Source organism: Acanthochromis polyacanthus, chromosome 11 (genome assembly GCF_021347895.1).
Source record: "Acanthochromis polyacanthus isolate Apoly-LR-REF ecotype Palm Island chromosome 11, KAUST_Apoly_ChrSc, whole genome shotgun sequence".
Lineage (NCBI taxonomy): Eukaryota > Metazoa > Chordata > Actinopteri > Pomacentridae > Acanthochromis > Acanthochromis polyacanthus.
The window spans coordinates 15,404,045-15,420,757 of record NC_067123.1 but is presented as its reverse complement, the minus strand read 5'-3'; the positions used below and the strand labels follow the sequence as shown (position 1 = coordinate 15,420,757).

Below are 16,713 nucleotides of genomic sequence, written 5' to 3'. Positions count from 1 at the left end.
ATTTGACGTTTATACAACTAATGTATCACCTGAAATAATCTGAAAACTTCGTGTTATGTCATAATAACAGTAGTATTTCAAAAATACTTGAGTTAACTCTGAAAGTTTTCTCCTTTGCCTTTTCTGCTGGTTGGTGTGAAATGCATTATGGGTTATTTGACTGTCCCAAGTCCACACAAGTCTGGTCTGATGCATCCTCGATAATGTGGGCGGAGTGAGAACACATCCGGGTATTTCATCCGTTGAATTGGAACAGTACTTGGTCTCTGACTGATGATGTTTCATGAGTACACGAGAACGCAAGTATGGACAAGTACGCATATTGTACTGCTCATGTGCACTAACTCTGTTTACATATTTATATTTTTGAGAATTTTTTTAAAAATTAAAAATGTATTTAATTTGTATATAGTGTGCCATTTTCTGTTTTCATCTATAGCTGGGAGTCACCAATCCTCAATCACCAATCAATTTTGCTGTGTGGAAACACAATGAAAATAAAAATTCTTGATTTTTGATTGATTCTTGATTGAGAAACGACCACTGAAACGTAAATGTGGTACAGCTGATTCCCACGCAACTTTGGCAAAATGCAACCTCTGACTGTAATTTACAATGGAAAAATTATAAACATAGAGCAGCAGAACCACAAATTTTGATTTTATGCTGTGCATTCTTCTTCTTTGTCACCTGGTTGTTATCCACAAAGTAATTTAACTACCGTAGAACTAAAAGGATATGGCACCACACCATTTTTTTCTCTGTACTGTATGCTTTTCTTGTAGCCTTGTAGAACTGATTGATCTGTCTATATTTAGCAAAAATTTATACTTTAACACACTAACTGACTCTTTAGTGTACTGGCTGTTGTTTGCCCTTACTACTTTGGGCACGGTTATTTGTGAAACACAGTAACAGAATTAATTATTGCCATGCCCTGAAGGACTGCTTGTTTTTTATTGTGTGTATATGTTGTATCAGGCAAGAAGCATTTCAATTTAGAAAAGTGAAGTGAGTTAGTTCCGTCAGAAAACTCCACTCCACAGCTACAGTCAGTTGGCATAATACTGTCATCTCAACACTAACGCAGTTCAATACACCCTGAATTAGGGGAAAGATATTAAGGCACTTGATGGTCATGGGTAGTTTGGATTAAAGCCTGATAAATATATCTTTTAATCTGTTATTTCACATGGGGTGTTTCCCTGAACTCTGCTTACTGAACTGCACAATTCGTCTTTAATTGTGAAATTATTTCTGTAATTTTTGTTGTATTTCACTTATTATCACTGATCCATCTGTGGACAAAGCCATGAGGTGTCTTCATAACATTTGCTCATCAGATTTTACTATTATTGTGTTTAAGTAACGCAGGGACACTTCATTGTCATCTTTGTCTTTGTATTTTGTCTTTAATACGTTTTTTGAACACTATTAGATATTTCTTTTAGACCAGAATTTTTTTTTTAGCATTGCTGATATATTTTAACACATAAATCATAGCATATTAACATGCATTTCTCAGGTTCCACGGTGTCATTTGACTGAACCTTGTTCATTGCATTGAACAGACATTGCACTTCATCATAGCAGTGTTGCTTTGTAAAATTGGAAAATGGCTTAATACAAAAGTCACAGTACAAAGAGGGCCGATGAAATTAACCCTGTAGTATAAAATGTCAGTTGTCTTTCTCTGTCCTGAGTTGTGTTTGTGTGCCCGTTAGTGTTGGTTGTGATATGATTGTTAACTGAACACTGGTGCTGGACCCAAAGACTAAATGACTGTTTGTGATTCACAAAAAGCATTGTTGAGACATAAGAAGTTGGAGCACGGCTGGACAATGCACTGCTAGTTAGACCAGTAGTGAGAGCAAACACAGGGGATGCATTCAGATCAGGTTTTCCTGGACCTCTCTTTGCTTCCTCTGTTGGCCACAGTATCTTCATCCTTCATATTACATGTGTGTTTTAGGATCAGGACCCCCTGCAGATCAGACGGTGGTCATCGAAGAATTTCGCTACTTGTCCCAGAAGCTCTTTGTGTCTGTCTCTGTCTTTGCTGGATTGGGAATCCTGCTGGGAATTGTCTGTCTCACATTCAACATCTACAACAGAAATGTCAGGTACAAAAGCTCATTTGTACTATATGTCAAAGATGAAGTTGCACTGAACAGTGTAAAATTGTGTATAATTATTAGCTGAAATATTATTTGTAATGTAAAAGGGGAAATTACTACATAAAACTGAATATCCCTTTGGTCTAAGGAGAACTTGCTTTGGTTTAATGGCAAATAAACTGTTCACAACAACTAGCATGCTCCTGCCAGAATCAAAATAAGCACTCTGTGCTCAGAATATTTGAATCTCAATCACTTGTTTTTAGGTAATCTCGGAATTGGTGAAATTTTAAACCAATTCTCAAAACGTTTGCCCTAACCAGAGCTAAAAGGAGATTGCTTAAAGGACTGAAGCCATTTTTAGACATTTAAGCTGAGATGTCAGCAGCTGAGATATCTGCTTTAACCTGGAAGTCTTAAGGACATAAAACTGTAAAGTATAAAAGTAGTTAAAGATTATAACTAATGCATTTAAATGTAAGCAATTCAAGCATGGTTGAGCAGACAGCTCTTAGGAGGAAACTTAAAAATAGTAACTATGCATATTTATAAATGCAAGGATTATTATCGCTGCGGTATGAAATCAGTCTACTGATTAAGACCTGCAAGCTGGTAGAGTTAGGCATTGATATCAGTCTTGTGAATGTAATTTCTTGATTTTTAGGTCAATCTCCTTCTTGGAGCTTCATTACCACACACCATTGTTAGCAAAACTTGGAAATAATGTAAGCAGAAATGACCGTTAAATGTCGTGGATTATCATACCTCAGCAGTCAAAGCAATGGAAGTGGAGTCAGCTGACACACTGACAGCTGGTTCATTCACACTTTCACTCATGTCTTAATAGAAATCTGACAACCTATTTCTAAAATAAAACGTCTGGTCAGAAAAAAAATGTATAAATGTATCTGTGAAAACAGTGGGATAGCTTATTCTTTTATACATAGCTATTTTGCATATATTTAGGAATCATTAATACGATAGTTTTACTGATGTTGCATCTCTGGATATTGCACATTGATGAACATGTACAAAAAGTATGGCTTAAGTTGTGCATAAATTACATGCAAGATGCAGGTGTCTGTAAGTATATGCAAATGTGTAGTTTCAGTAAATGAATACAAGATGAATAAGGTAGTAGTTAGGCTGCTAGTAGGCACGCAAGTCCAGACAGTTAACGTGAGTGTTTGTTAGAGTTCAGTTCTCTTATGACTCTGGGGTAGAAGTTGTTTTTCAGTCTGTTTATCCGTGATTTAATGCAGATCTGAATGTCTGCCTAGTGATAGTGGTTCAAACAAATGGTGACCAGGATGGGATTGGTCCTTAAGAATGTTTGCTGCTGCTCCACTGAGACAGCGAGAGCTGAATGAGTCCTCCAAAGAAGGCAATAAGCAGCTGATGATCCTGTGAATTTGTATTTTAAATTTGTCTATTATGGTGGTGATGGATCAGGCATTCATGTGAAAGATACACAGCTTGTGTGGTTGTTTCCTCAGCCTGTCGAGTAGGCTAGACTGGCATCGTCACCTCTGCTTACTGTGTCACCTCCGTCTCCGGTGCCTGCCAGGCCCGATAGCAATCAATAGAGAGCCACAATGACCTATGTTCTCTGGTTGATGGTGTAAGTGCAGAGATTAACTCATAATGGCCTGATTAACCTGTAGACCAATAATCAAAAAGTCTTTAGGTGGGGTTCACACCACTGAACTTAAAATTGGTGACCAGGCAAAACAACAAAAGCAAACATATAGAGGCACCAAAAGCGAAAAGCGCTGAGCCAAGCTAGCATTATTGCTATTATCAGGAGCTGTTGCCTTGATGATGAAAATTAAAAGACAAAATATATTAGCTTTTTACTCAGTATCTTGTAACGCTTATAAATATGAATACATTTAACTTTAAAAAAAAATTCCAGGCAACTGTTCCTTTACTTTTACTGTGGCATCTAGAGGTACAGTAAATGTATTCATTTATCCATGAATGCTTGTGCTTTCACTCCAGGTATATTCAGAATTCTCAGCCCTACCTTAACAACATGACTGCAGTGGGCTGCATGATGGCTCTGGCTGCCATCTTCCCTCTGGGCATTGATGGCCTCCATGTACATAGGAGGCAGTTTCCTGTTGTCTGCCAGGTACATTTTAAACATTGCTCCAGAGGCCTTAATTTAGTTTCAGAATTTATTATTATCAATATTATTATTATGCATTCCTATTGCTGCTTTACTATTATTAATTTATTATTTTTAAAAAATCTGACATCAAGAGCTAGTAAAATATTCAAATTTTAAGTTCTTGTCTGCAAATATATTTGCACATGGCACATTAGCCAACATCAACATACCACTGCCTATGCATTGCCAACTGAGAATCCAGTTGTTTTTTGTTTTTTTTTTTGCTTTTTTTGTGAAAAGTTTGTTGTACAGGATTGCAATTTTTGTGACACAGAATGGGCAGATCAGTGAGCTTTATGGGTCGTGATAGGTGCATTTTTTTGAGTCAGGTTAGCCGTTAATCTTCACAATCTTTTAATTTTAGGATTTTAAGTTTCTCACATAAGTTATGTAACAGAAATCTGATTCTTTTGCAGAATAGAAATAGCACTGGAAATCACCAAATGTCTGCAAAGCAGAAATACAAGTTAAAATCACTTTTGTTAAACCAGCATAGTATTGATGGCATGCTGTTACCTTTGTGAACATCCATCCATCCATTACCCATACACCGCTTTATCCTCTGTAGGGTCACATGGTGTAAGCTATCCCAGCTGACTTAGGGGTATTATTCACCCGGAGAGTTAGTCCTTTTTAAAGAGACTATTACCATCTCCACCATGAGTAAAACAGATATCTGTACTCTTACCTCTTATCTCATTATTTATCTGACTCCTGCCTAGCATTTTAATGGCAAACCATATCTATGGCATAAGGTATAGGCACCCTCGAAGACAGTTATTTTCAGTTCAAGGTCATTTTTGAAAGGCTAATAAACTCAAACTAGGTTAATGGTGGAGAACGGCTGAGGAGACGATTTGATTAATCTGCTTGATGTATTAATCAGTTTAATAATGTAACCTTTCCTTTCTTTTCTCCTCTTCTAGTTCCGTCTGTGGCTGCTTGGTCTGGGTTTCAGCATTGCATATGGCAGCATGTTCACCAAGATCTGGTGGGTTCACACCGTCTTCACCAAGAAGGATGAAAAAAAGGATAAAAGGAAGGTAAAATGGCATGGATCAAAGCTGTACATTTAGGAGTGAGCAATTAAGTCCATCCTGAGCTCTTCTGCCAAGCCCTGGGGTTGAGGCTTTACTTAGACATCCTCCATTTCCAAGCTCCGAAGTAGTAGATGATGCATTCAGTGTATTCTTAGTTTAGTGGAATTGTTGGCTTACTGCATGCCCTTGAGCATTGATTAGCATTTATTTGTTATGCCAGTGACCTATTCCTTTTGATCCCAGCAGGAGATCTTCTAATAGATCTCCATCCTGCTTCTCCTGTCTCTCGTAAAAGACCATTTCTGACTGAACATTTTAGTTATGTGAATGTTTGAGGAAACTGAGGAAAGAGAAACAATCTTCCCTGCAGAGATACAGCTTCTTAGTTGGAGAAAGCTTATCAAACAGGATTATTTAATGTAGGACTGTGTCACAACAGACCATCTTCACTTTAATTCATTCACTGTGGCTGCTGTAATACTTCTGAGCGTAAAGTGTTTCAAGACTTAAAATCAAGATCCCAGGAACAGTTATCTGAATGTGAGCATTTAGTGATCTGCCTTTAGAAATTTGGTATGGTCAGAGGATGGACCTCTACATTATGTTGTTAACATGTCAGTATGATGTTTTTATATGCTGAGTATACTACTGTGAAATATCACTTAACTGTCAAATGATTTGAAATTGTTTGACTGCACAATGGTTGCATTACTTTCAAGATGAACAGCAGAATATTTTCATCCATCCATCTATTATCTATACACTGTTTAATCCTCATTAGGGTCGTGGGAGGCTGGAGTCTATCCCAGCTGATTTAGGGTGAAGGTAGGGGACACCCTGAGCGGGTCACCAGTCTATCACAGGGTTACATGGAGAGACAAACAAGCACACTCACACATTCACACCTATGGGCAATTTAGAGGGTATTTTTTACTAACGTTAAATTAAAATCAAACATTTTTTATTTTCTATGTTAAAAATACAGTTCCTACAGTAGATACTCACCTTACTCTGATACAAATAATTTCTTTCTTAGTATTTTGTGTGTCCACTTTTATTTTTGATGGCAGATTCAAGACTCCATAGCATGGATTAAGCCATTGTTGTGTAAATTTGAGGAGAGATGTCCTGCAATTCAGAGACCTTTTTTTTCAGCTGCTCTTTGCTGGAGGGTTGTTTTTCTCTTTAAATACCGCAAACATGTATTATTGGATCCCTGTAAGGTGACATAGTTAATCAAGCTACAATTTCCACTTTGTTGTTCTGTAGAAAATCTCATGTAATTTGTTATGGATTGTATCTTGGTTAATGTTCCTCTTCTACCGGGCTTCTGCAGACTGGAAGTCATCTTGTCAGCCAGTATTTTGGTATATCTACATGATTTTATGATGCTATCAATAAATGTTCTCCTCGTAACTCTTCTATCAATCGTGCAGCCCAACATCATCACCTTACTGTCAAATCTATGCATTCACTGTGGTAGTCTTGGCCAAATTCAGCTCAAGTCTGTTGGAGTCCATCTGAGTCTAGTGAACTTTGTATATTAGACCAAAAATTGTATTTCCAGTGTTCATCACGCCTATTTCCATGCCGTCTAGTGAAGTTTCCTTTTGCACTGTACCAAAGAACAAGCAAGGGTGTTTTTCTTGAGTGGGTCCATAGAGGCTGGTGAGATGAACTGTTCATCACACTGTCTGAGCAGTCACACTACGTCTGACTTCTGCTGATGAGTCCTGTACCAAATCTGAATTACTTACCCATCTGTTTTTCAGAGTGAGAATGTACAAGTCACATACTGTTCCTGATGCCACTTTAGGAGGGCAGCTACTGCAGTTCTGATTTGTTGTACAATGGCTTCTTCTATACCGCCTGCCCAAAAATGAAACAGTTCTGGTGTTCACAGATCATTGTATATCCATGTTCATGCAAGTAGGCTGATTTGAAATCACAGGTGTACGCGGACAATTATATTTTCAACATGGTCGTTCCAAAGTATTTGTTTTTGATTGCCCCTAAGAGAAAATACTCTACCGTTCAACTTAGAAGTGCAATTATTGAGAGATGATACAATTTTGAATCATGTGACATTTAGGTGATACTGCCCATGGACATACATAACCCTGTTGTACTAGCTTTGATAACTTTGATCGCTAACTTTGATTTATGAAACTGACTTTTAATCACTGGCCAGAGACGAGCTCTCACCAGTTATCTCACTTTATAAAAGAATATAAAATATCTCCTGTGGTGAATATAATTAACACAATATAGAATGATCATGCATGCCTATCTGGTGTTGTGGTGTTGATGTCAGAGTAACAAACCCAAAGCTGTAAACTCATTTCACAGATATCTACCAAAAAGTTACTGCTGACTACTTGTGGCAATCAAACAACTGCTTTCATGTTAGAGTGTAAGTGGGATAATAAGATGAAGTTTGTGCTAAACTGAAACAACTTCGACTAGACACACCAGTGTCTCCACAACTACTGCTTTCGCACAGGAGTAGGAGCAGTTGTTACTCTCAAATGTGTTGAGGTGTAAATAGGTGTTAAGCTGTCTAGGAAGACATTACAGAATGGCATTTTAAGTGTCTGATATGTCGTGTTATAGACCACCTATTCTGTTTAGTGACTGGCATTCCTGTTTAACATTAGAAGGCATTTTTCGCTCCTCTTTCCAACCACTGGCAGTCTTTGCTCAAGATGTGCTTTCCTCAACTGAGTGTCCTTTGTTCTTCAGATGTAGGTGGACTGCTGTGTCCTGACCTGAGGATGCAGTAGTTGACTCTTCTGTGCTGTGCCATGTTGCTTTGTTTACTCAATGTACTGCTCTGTGCACTTCTCACTGTATTGAACTACATACAGCACACTGCTCTGCTTATGCCTGTGTGTTTAGTCTTAATTGCACGGAAGCTTCTGCCTCTGCATGTTGTTGGGCTTGATTTGCCCAGGGATGTGTTGTTGGCTGAAAATCCTCTTTGGTCTTGCTCACACAACAACATAAGGAATACCTATGCTGTTCTGTTAATTGTTATTTTCCTCTCTGTTCTGTCTTTTTGTGGTGTAGCCAAAGGCCCAGTTCGGGTAGCCACATGTTTGAAACATGTCTCTAATGTCTTTGTGTACTCTCTACTGTCCCTCTGTCCTTCAGGGCATATTCTGACCCAACGGTGTCAGGTTCTGATAACTCCTAGCTAATGCTCCAGTGGGTGGTGGGAATCAAATAATAAGTACTGCTCAGTGTGTCAGAGTTTTTTGTTTACTTTGATGCCGGGGCTTCTGTCATCTTAAAGGTGCCTTGTACAGTCCACAAAGGTCAAACTGTTACCTCTCCAGGAGAATCACGTGCTGCATTTTGATTCTGACCTAAGAGTCATACTCACACCTAAGCCAGTGGGTGGGAGCAGTTCCTGTAAAGAACATCAATGCTCTACCTTGACTACTCTTGTAGACACCTGTGAGCCCATGGCACAGCGGTTTTCCTGTCTGTAGAAACTATCGGAAGTAGGTGTGCGTAGTCAAGACGTAGTCAAGCAAGGTATTTAAGAGATCTAGGGTGAGGTTAGTTCTATCGGATGCAGGGGTGTCTTGTCACAATTGTTTCCTCTTTCTTTGCTGCTTCCAGGATGACGATGTTTGTTAAGAATGACTTGACAGCGTAGTACAGGATTTCCAATGTCCTTAAATTAAACCTGCTACATTGGAAAAAACTGCTCCAAAACAGTGGAACATGACAAAGAGTCACAATGTACAAAAGACTTCAGTCATACATAGGTCATTAAAAAAGATCAATTCTTTAGTTTATTCATTCTTAAATATTTTTTGCAGTTTCATCTAATATGAATGACATTTCCTAGAAAGTTACTTTAAGTAGTCAGTTCCATTATTCATCATATTGTGAGGCCTCTGAATATTGTAGTGCTTTCTAATAAAGACTAGCATGAGAAATAGGTGGGCTAGTCTAGATGGTATTTTATAGTGCTTTATAGTGCTGAACGCACACGGGAGGAAGCACATGCCGGTGGTTGACGGCGCCCAAAGAAGAATGGCGGCTGCTGGCGTGCAGCAGAGGGCGGCGGCCAGGGAGGACTCCAGGACTCCAGGTCCTTGTCAGGGAGGCTGGGCTGGCTGACCGGGGCAGTTCGGAGGGAAGGGGGAAGTAGGTTCACGTCCTTGCTCTGGAGGGTGGCAGGGGTCCATGTCCTCACTCTGAAGGACGGCTGGGGGGAAAGCATGCTGCTCCGGTAGTTGCAGGGTCTGGCACGTGCTGGCATCATCTCAGCGACTGAAGCAGTACGAACCCACGCCCCAGTGCAGTGCCGCACTGGTATTTATAGCAGTGAGGAATGATGAGCTGCAGGTGCGGATCTCCACAGCTACTCTGCAACTGCGCTCAGCATTGGTCATGAGAGGTGGTTCATGTCTCAATGTAGCCTTTGCATTCCTTTTCTTTCTGAAAAGCCAGACGGCTTTGGTCTTGCAACAAAATCAGCAACCACTTGACTTGGACCCACTCCAAAGTGTTTTATATTTCTTTAATGCTAAATACATAAAGAAACACCTTTATTTAGTAATTGGGTCAAAAATCTGTCCACTACTTTCAGAATGGTCTGTTTGTCACTTCCTTTCATGGTCCAATGCTTTAAAGGCAAATTGAATTGGCCTAAGTTATTGATGGATCATTGTTTTCTCATCCAGCTTAGGCTGCTCTATTTATGGCTTCATAAATCCCTTCCTCACAAAATCAGAAAGAGAGGATTTGTGTTTTTTCCTGATCCCTCAGCATGCTGATATAGTGACCACCACCCCCTGTTTCCCAACAGCACCTGGAACCATGGAAACTCTATGCTACTGTTGGTGTTCTGCTCTGCATCGATATCCTGTCTCTCATAATCTGGCAGATTCTCGATCCTTTACATATCACTGTGGAGGTATGATCATCCATTCATTCTGTTGTGACTCATAACTGAGCAAGAAACATGGGTACCATCCCATGTGCTTATAAAGACAAACCTTATGTCTACTACTGTGTTTGGCTTGTTTAATTAGAATTCAACTGAAAAGTAATAGAACATGTTGAAGGAAGAGCACATGAAAGCTTTAGCTGCTAATATTGCAATTAAATTGAATGTAGATTGGATTTTGAAAATTCATTTCGTTTTAATGCCAATAGTATATAATTACAGGCAAAATTTTTGAAATAAGAACTCTTTCAATAATTTCTTAATAATCTCTTTCAATATTCTGTTGAGACTGTCAGTGTATAGCCTTTTTCCAGGTCTCTTTTGTGAAATTCAACCATTATGAAAATGACAGTAAAAGACTAATCCCATTTCCTTTCCCAAGAACTTTCAAATTTTATTATCAATATAATCAAATAGCAGTGTTATTCTATTATCAATATAATACAATAGCAGTGTTATTCTTAAGAGTACACTGAGTACACTGTTACAAATACTGTACAGTGATCCACCACCACCAAACTCACCTCACTTATGTACATATAGGAAAAGCATCACCTTTTTGACAACCTTAACTAAAATGGGAAAAAATAGAACTTTTGTAATAATAGAATTTATGGCAGAGCTGTTGTATTGGATTGCTTTAGATTTCACAGGTAAACCTAATAATGTGGCAGGTGAGTGTCTGGACAGGTGTTTGCCATTGAAGTTGTTGTGTTGTTGTCATTCACCTATATGTTACTGTTTATGTATGTGAGCAGAAATTCACCAGAGAAGCCCCCAAAGGAGACCTTGATGTTTTGATCCAGCCTTTGTTGGAGCACTGCAGCTCAGAAAAGATGACCACCTGGCTGGGTGAGTGGAGTACCACAAAATGATGGAATATTATTTTTGTCAGTTTTCGCTTTCTCTGTTTTTTTTTTGTTGTTGTTGCCATGTAGCACTGTACCCGTGATTCTGTATGCTTCAGCAAAATATATCTTTACGCAACAGTCACAGTAGCAGTCTACCCAACAAAACAGACCTACAGTAGCTGTTCTGGATCCTGTCATCATTTGACATACTCCAAAACAGCAAATAAATGGACTTTGAGGTGGGATTGCTCCAGATCAGGAATGAATGTTGACACTGAATAGTTTGCCAAACTGGCTATGTTGCCACATTAATAGCTGTTTGACTTCTGGAAATTTTACCATTATAAAAAGAAAAAGTCAACTACTTAGAAAAATAAGGGTGACAGATTGTTGACAGATCTCTCAGTGTTAAGTCATGGTGGAAGGTAGGAAGTAAGTGTTAAAAAAAAGTAGGATCTGGAAAATTTCAAATCAACTGTAGGATTTTTTTTAAATGCAAAACTGTATATGCTAAGTACTATGAGAACTTGAAAAGAGCTGCATTCCAAACAGCTGCATCATACCTCACACTTGCCATCTCTACAGGTGTGGTATATGGTTATAAAGGCTTATTGCTACTGCTCGGCATCTTCCTGGCCTATGAGACCAAGTCCATCTCCACAGAGAAGATCAATGACCACCGAGCCGTGGGCATGGCCATCTATAATGTTGCTGTAAGTTTAATCTGTGTGTGTGTGTGTGTGTGTGTGTGTGTGTGTGTGTGTGTGTGTGTGTGTGTGTGTGTGTGTGTGTGTGTGTGTGTGTGTGTGTGTGTGTGTGTGTGTGCTCGCATGCATTCGTGTGTGCATGTGTGCAACTGTATACTTGTGTTTGTAAATGTATACTTTTTGTAAAAAATAAATTGCAAGTCTCAGTAAAGTTATTGAATTCTAGCATGAATTCATGATTGAAGTGAAAGGTTAAGAAAAGTCAAAATTAGACAAAATTACAGGGGAGTAATGATTATGAATGGGAATAAATCTCTGTTTAGCGCATGTTACTCAGTGTAATATCCTCTGAAGTGATGGAAACTGTGTGTGTTTTTCACACCCTGTCACTTAAACTAACTCCAGAAATGTTTTTTCCTCGCTGTTCTTCGTCTTCCACTTATACAGTGTTTGAAAAGCCAGTAATTGTGTTGAAGGGAAACCCTAAGAACTTAACTGATGCTAACAAACTGCTGTCACCTTGTCAGTTTTACAGAACATGATTGCAGGTACTTCACCCTAGCCGTGGTCAACACAGTAGTCCCATGAAATCATGCTTCAAAAAATTAATTAAAATGAATTTTCCCTCAGTATCCTCCTGCCCTGGTTCATTTTCATAAAATTGAATTAGCTGTTCTCTTTTCTGCCACCAGGTGTTGCAAAGGTCCTCCTTTATTACTATATAATCCCACTGTATCACAGGGTTGTAAATATATTGTCAGACATCTTAGTCGAATAGAAATTGAGCCAAGTTTTGTTTGGGAATTTTGGACTGGAATTTCTTGTCATTTATCCTCCCATGAGTCCTTTAACTGAATGGTATAGTATTCTACACTGCATGGCAATTTAAAAGACAAGTGAGGCATCTGCTGCTGGTTTGCAATGCCTCTCTCTTGCAGCCAGTTACACACACATACTGAAAGTGGATTCTTAATCAACAACATATCCAGTCTTGCTGGTTTTGTGATTTTCATTCCCATCGTTGTATTTTAATTAATTTTTGAGGATTATCCACTATGCACTGAACCCAATTTAAATCTAAGCTGAGGGGATGAAATGCAAATTGGTACCTGACTGGGTTGTTTTGATGTGCATATTAAGAAAATCAGAAACAGACATCAAAACCAGGCTGTGTACCACCAAAACAAAGTGACAAAATATGTTTTTGTATAATTGGATTGATCCAAGCAGAGCTGCAGACTGGGTATTTAATCTTAGTGTTACCTATTGGCAACAGGAAGGGTCAGGTTTTATACTAAGATGTGATCTCCATAGCAGGTTGTCCAAGTCAATGTCAAACATGGCTCAAACATCCTTAAAACATTGATACATTGATGATGTTTATTGTGAAAATTGTGAGCTTTTATCAAATGGCAGGAAATGAAAACATAGTTGTTCCTGCAGTGTGCTATGGTCAAAAAAGAGAGAAAGAAGTTCATCCCACTAGCTTCCTGGTCATTGCTGGTTTTAGCTTAAATTGTTGGTGACTTTAACATTCATACTGATAATCTCGAAGATGGAAGTGCGAGAGATTTTTTTTTAAAATTCTGGATAATTTTGGGCTTTCTCAGCATGTAACAGATTCAGCACATAACAAGGGACTTATACTAGATCTAATTATTTCCAAAGGTCTTACTACTTTTTTAATTTAAAAAAAAATCTGTTGATGTATTTCACAGCACTGAGACTGTGCTTACTAAAGTCTTAAATGACATACATCTGAATAATGAATGCAACTAAAATGCCTGTTTGGTTTTACTGGACCCTCAGTGAAGCACTTGACTCAATCACATCATACTGTTCGACAGACTGGAAAATTGAGTGGGACTTCTGGCACTGTACTAAATTGGTTCAAATCTTACTTTGTCTCTACTGATAATCATTAGAGTGCATAAAGGTCACATGCGGAGTTCCTCAAGGATCCATTCTCAGATTACTTATATTCAATATCTACGTGCTGCTCCTAGATTAGATTATAGAATACTACAACATCACTTATCATACTTAAGCAGATGACACAAAACTTTATATTTCAGTGTCATCACATGACAATAATACTTTACTTTCACTGAGTAAATGTATTTATCAAATCATTGAGTGGATGTGCCAAAATTTCCTCCAGTTTAATTCAGACAACACTGAAGTGATTGTGTTTGGCTCCAAAAATGAAATGTCAAAGATCGGTGTTCACCTTGACTCTATGTCACAAAAAAGTTACAAATCAAGCCAGAAACATTGGTGTCATTATTGACTCATACCTGAATTTTAACAACCATTTGAAAGCAGTTACTAAGTCTTGAGGTGAAGGGTTTAGTTCAGGCAACTGGACTTATTCTTGTGATCTTGAAGACAATTCGCCTCTCATCCGAGCGGCTTCTTCAGTTCTAAAACTAGTTTGGAGAGTCCCAGGTATTTAACCACTAGAGGTGTAGGTGGGGCTAAGGCTGATGGTATCTACTATCACCAAGGTGATAAAAGACTAAAGAAAATTTTTTGAACAGTTGAAAAAAATTCTTTAGTCTTTTATCACCTTGCTAATAGTAGAGATGAGATAAATAATGTTTGAAAGTGCAGTGTTTCTTCTGAGTTGTTCTGACAAGCTGACAATTTAGAAATACTAAAACAAAGTACAAATACTTTTGAATGTAAGTATTTAAGAAAATTAAAGTCTAGTGATAGATTATATTTCTTATTAAATTACTTCCAGGTTAAATATCAAAGTCAAGTAGCCTAATTGTAATGGATATTGCAGATTTGTAGCCATTTTGTGTCACTTTTTGTCATTAACTTAATTAGCTAGCTTGAAAGATGATATTGCCATTTATTATACCGACAAAAAAGCATTGATTGGTTATTTTGTATTTCCAACTGAGCAGGAAAACAGCCCCAGGCTTATTTGAATCAGCAAACAAATTGAGATTACGAGGTCTGACAGTAGGCTAGGAATGGTGGACAAAGCTATTCATTTCGACCCGTGTCGTAATGAAGCAACACTCTGTAAAGGCTGCACTCCGTGGAAACTGCGTCTCCAGATCAGTGATCATGGTTAGTTCTATTGCAAGAATCTCAAGTGCACAGAATGCTTTTTGTTCCAGTGAAATGGATAAAATGAAATGGACAAATTGTGTGTGAGTGGAGAGCTTGATTGTGTTTGTGCATCTCTGTGTGTAAGGAATGACACAAAAGAGAAAATGTGACTGCTGCTGGTGTCAGCCTGCTGCTTCCATTTGAGAATTTTTGATGAGATTTTCAACTTTTGTGCAGAGATGACTGGCCGTTGATGAATATGTATTGATTCCCAGCGTTACCTGCATGCCTCTCATGTTTCATTTGAAGTCATGCTCTGTCTGTGTCCCTCACTCCTGTATCCTCTCACACTCTGTATCACACTCCCTCCAGTTCATCTCTACTCAATGTTTGTTGAAATGACAGAAGTGAAACAAAAAGTACTATGCAGAAACAGTTCTGCATAGTACAAACAAAGAGTTACATTCAATAAATATAATGATGCGTCTAATGCAAACAGATGGGTATTTTCTTTTAAACAGATCTGTGATTTGGAGTCTTGCTTATTTAACTGTGTTTTCTGCTTTTTGTCAATAACTGTTATGTTGTAGGAGAGGTGATTATGTCTTTTTGGTTGTCACATACAGTGAGGACTAAAAGTCTGAGAATATAGGTGGAAACACTTTTAAATAAAGATTTTGAGTGAAAAGGTGATATATCTTGGTATATCTTGTATATCTTGACTCCCATTTTTAACAGGGACTTCTTATGTAGGAAACTTGAGGATCCTTCTGGATTTTTTTGGGGAGGCTATTTTTGTTATTATATTTTTCATTACTGCAGCTACCACAGACTAAATTTCCTTCATCTCCATATTGCTGCAATGGAGGCAAAGATTTCAGAGAGGAAAATGCAGATGGAAATGCACACCCTGGGTGGCGTGCTGGGTAATCGGGAACACCGGGGATATCCCCGGTGGGCCGCTTTATTGTTGGGCCGCTCCAGTCATAAAATAATAACAATAATAATAATAATAATAATAATAATGCTTTAAATCATGGGTCTCAAACTCGCGGGCCAACTGCGGCCCGTGGGACGACATTTTGTGGCCCTCTACTTGAGATCAAAGTTTAGCATTGGTGCAGCACGCTTGCTTTTCTCATATGCTTCTGTGTTGTTGGTAAGACAGCACTTTGAGAAAATGTCAAAGAACGGCGGCAAAACGCCGCAAGCTGGGCTCAAACTCACAACCACCACACCGAAGGCGGAGGCTCAACCTGTTGAGCTATTGGTACATGCGGGTAGAGGGGTCTGTGGGCCGCTATAGTACTAATTCTCCCGGGCCGAAATTTTGCCCCTGCACGCCTCTGGTCGGAGCTTCCACTTGGCACGGGCGCAAATTTAGCATCTGCACGTTTTTCTTTAATCTCACGAAGGTGTGCTGCATGTCTGTGCAACTCGAAAGCTCTTTGTGAAGTGACTTGTATGTGGTTTCTTATACTGTATTGAAAAAACTAAACTTTGGGTTTCTATGTACTGTATTCCTTAGGTGCTGTGCATGATCACAGCTCCAGTCACCATGATCCTGTCCTCACAGCAGGACGCCTCCTTCGCTTTTGCCTCTTTGGCCATCATCTTCTCCGTCTACATCACCTTGGTGGTTCTGTTCGTCCCAAAGGTAAAAGCAGAGCAACGTTTTCCTCTCATCATTCCATTCCTGCAAATTACAGCAGCAGTTTAAGTGTCATCACCTAATGAATTACCTTTTATCGGGTATTTAAGTCATCTTGGCTGAAATATCACATGACCAGCAG

The 16,713-nt window shown here is 38.7% G+C and overlaps 1 protein-coding gene across 2 annotated transcripts in view; it reads left to right on the top strand.

Moving 5' to 3' along the window:
• gabbr1b (gamma-aminobutyric acid (GABA) B receptor, 1b) overlaps positions 1 to 16,713 on the top strand; it is a 148,810-nt gene that overhangs the window by 121,000 nt on the left and 11,097 nt on the right. For both annotated transcript variants that reach the window (XM_051955127.1, XM_051955126.1), the window contains 7 exons: positions 1,973 to 2,123; positions 4,119 to 4,251; positions 5,217 to 5,333; positions 10,156 to 10,263; positions 11,055 to 11,148; positions 11,733 to 11,860; positions 16,449 to 16,577. In XM_051955127.1, the coding sequence (XP_051811087.1) occupies positions 1,973 to 2,123; positions 4,119 to 4,251; positions 5,217 to 5,333; positions 10,156 to 10,263; positions 11,055 to 11,148; positions 11,733 to 11,860; positions 16,449 to 16,577 (860 nt within the window). The remainder of the gene's footprint in view (positions 1 to 1,972; positions 2,124 to 4,118; positions 4,252 to 5,216; positions 5,334 to 10,155; positions 10,264 to 11,054; positions 11,149 to 11,732; positions 11,861 to 16,448; positions 16,578 to 16,713) is intronic.